Here is a 2759-nt window from a genome sequence, read left to right as displayed (position 1 = left end):
GTTTTAGGTCTAGAGTTGTGGGTCCAGTTTTCAAAAAATAAAATAAAAGCCTCTAAATTATTTGCAGAACAAACATGTTAACATAAGAAATTCAAGCTGGATATTTTAGTTTTTTTATACAGCTGAATCAGACTTAACTCAAAACCCAAATTCATCACCAAAACAGAATACATCTAGACACATAGTGAGTAAACTCAGTCACAGACTATACATCTTTGATTGTTTAATTGTGGTTTTAACAATTTGTCTAATGGTTTGGATTTGTTATATATCTCTCTGAGAAATTACATGGATATTTAAGATTTAGGTCAGTAATCTAGAGCAATATCATTCTGTGTATGTACATGTTCTGCATTTCAACACTTTTGTATTCACAGTAAAACTGCTGCTTTATTGAATCTATGAATCTCTTGGTTTTGCCTACTGTATCAGTTGCAGGTGTTCCCACATACAGTAATGTTTTTGGTAGATAATACCTTTTGGTTTGGCTAAACTTTTATGTTTTTGAGTTCAAAGTAGGTGTGTTTTTGTAAAGCGTCTCAGAAACTTTGTATCACTGGGTCTTTCCAAAGAGCACAGTAATAGAGAGCTGAATCTTTCAGAGTGGCTGCTTTAATAATCAGTTCAGTGGATGTTCTGGTTGTTGAAGATTCAAAATGAGGATCTGGTATATGTTTCCTGCCATCTCTTGACCGTGCACCTTTCCACAGTATATACTGTGGCTCACTGTTAGGATACTGTCTGTACCAGTAAAGATCAATGTCTTCACTGCTTGTTTCATATGAGCAACTCAATGTCACCCGGTTGGTTTCATCTTGAATAATAACAGCTTGATTTGGTTCAATGCGATCACCAAGAGCAACTGTAAAGGAAGTAAAAAGTGGTATGTGAAAAAGATAAATATAAATTTAAGTTTTGAAATTATACATTAATATTCCTAGAAATTCATATACATTTTACATTAAATACCTGATGCAGCTATTAGTACTAGAATCAGTACTACTGATCTCTTCATCCTGAATTTACTGATCAGCTGTGTATACTGTTCACAATCTTTTAAAGTCACATCCTATTGCTTGTCACATGTCAACTTTGTACACATGCTTATGATGTTAAGCATCATAAAAAGTGCTGCCCCCTTGTGGCATTTGTGCACACTCTCTGGTCTCATAGGTTGATCTAAACCAATTTGGTCTCTGTTTAGCGCTGAGTAGGTTTTTGTATGGTGTTCATGCGTTTCCTGCCACTGTGGGCTGCAGTGCGCAGTAATACGCAGCAGAGTCCTTCACATCTGCAGGAACGATTTCCAGATTCACCGTCTTGTTATCTTTATTAACTGAAGCTGTCAGCCGAGGATGAGGAGGTGTAGCCGTTTGATTTTGTCCCGACTCCATGATTAGAACAAGAAATTCCGGCATAGAGTCAAGATCATGTCGATACCACTGTAGATTATTCATTGACACAGTGTACTTGTATTTACAAGAGATCGTCACTTTTTCATTGACCTTTGCATGGACTACAGGAGATGTTGGGGTAATGCTGTCTTGTATACTCGCACCTGAGAAGAATGTTGAAATTGAATTTTAAAGAGAGTCAAATCAAACCACATTTATTTGTATAGCTCCTATTACAGATTGTTTCAAAGGAGCTTATCAGAAATGAACAGGAAAATAACAGTGTTCTAAAATTAATCAATTATCAAATGACTTCAGTTTCAACTGTAAGCAACTCTACAGAAGACATTTGTCATTATTCAGCTTGAGTCCGTTCAATGTTGATTCAGTTGAGCACAGTAACTTTGCAAAGCAACTAAAGTTTGCATCAAATATGCACTTCTAATCTGTAAAGAAAGGAAATGTATCTATAGAACTGAAATCTTACCAATGAATGCCATTAAAACTAGTAGCAAACAGAAAGCCATTGTTTAAAATGATGAATTCCTCCTGAGCTTTGCAGAACTACCATAACAGCCTACATACAGACAACTGAAGCTAGTGTTTTTTTAACACCCAATCACAGTGCAGTGATGTCTCTGGCAGGTGTCACCAGATGCTATAGACTTCGAGGGGCTGATACAAACGCATAAACTGATGTTCTTGTGATTTTAAGTAAAAAATTTAAGTAAATCAATATAGCTCGCTGACTTAAAAAGCCACTGTATGTACTGTATGTTTACCAGCTTGAGAACATTTTAAATAAAGTGCTGTGTATAAAGCAAAACAAAACATCCAAATTTAATGTGACAGATATCAGGTTTTTATATTTGTTCTTTTCGGTTAGGTTTATTTCATATTGGTAAGACAATGGACAGGAGTTTTAATATATGGCCAAGTTTTTATTTTATTTTCAGTAATGATGTTAATCCGATGTATTAATATTATATAACAAATATTTTAGTTTCATTACTATATTTTATTTTTATTTATTTAATCTTAAGATATTACGTTGATATACCAAAATGTATAATTATGTAATATATATAATATATTGTATGTAATGTTATTTTACGCTATGCATAAATGTTTTCATATTCTTTTGTAATATAATGCTAACTATTTTATATATAAATACTATATATATATATGTATGTATATGTTTTATAGAATATATTATGAAGGGCCGAACAGGAAATAATTATATACAATCTGAATATATAAATGTAAATTGTGAATATATAGATATAAATCAGAATATATTTTTATAATTCTAAATTTATACATGTAAATCAGAATATATAATTTTAAGTCTGAATATTTGGA

At 32.6% G+C, this 2759-nt stretch overlaps 2 gene segments (V, D, J or C); both read right to left on the bottom strand.

The window, feature by feature from the left end:
• Positions 1-539: 539 nt before the first annotated feature.
• LOC107563571 (T-cell receptor alpha chain V region RL-5-like) lies at positions 540-1015 on the bottom strand. The segment is given in 2 exon segments: positions 540-862; positions 970-1015. Coding segments are annotated over 2 exon segments (369 nt in total).
• A 214-nt stretch (positions 1016-1229) lies between these two features.
• LOC107563569 (Ig kappa chain V-III region VH-like) lies at positions 1230-1943 on the bottom strand. The segment is given in 2 exon segments: positions 1230-1558; positions 1882-1943. Coding segments are annotated over 2 exon segments (369 nt in total).
• Positions 1944-2759: the final 816 nt, after the last annotated feature.

The sequence above is a fragment of the Sinocyclocheilus grahami genome, unplaced genomic scaffold (assembly GCF_001515645.1).
Source record: "Sinocyclocheilus grahami isolate Dianchi unplaced genomic scaffold, SAMN03320097.WGS_v1.1 scaffold879.1, whole genome shotgun sequence".
In the NCBI taxonomy this organism is placed as follows: domain Eukaryota; kingdom Metazoa; phylum Chordata; class Actinopteri; order Cypriniformes; family Cyprinidae; genus Sinocyclocheilus; species Sinocyclocheilus grahami.
This window is presented reverse-complemented; position numbering and strand designations above follow the sequence as displayed.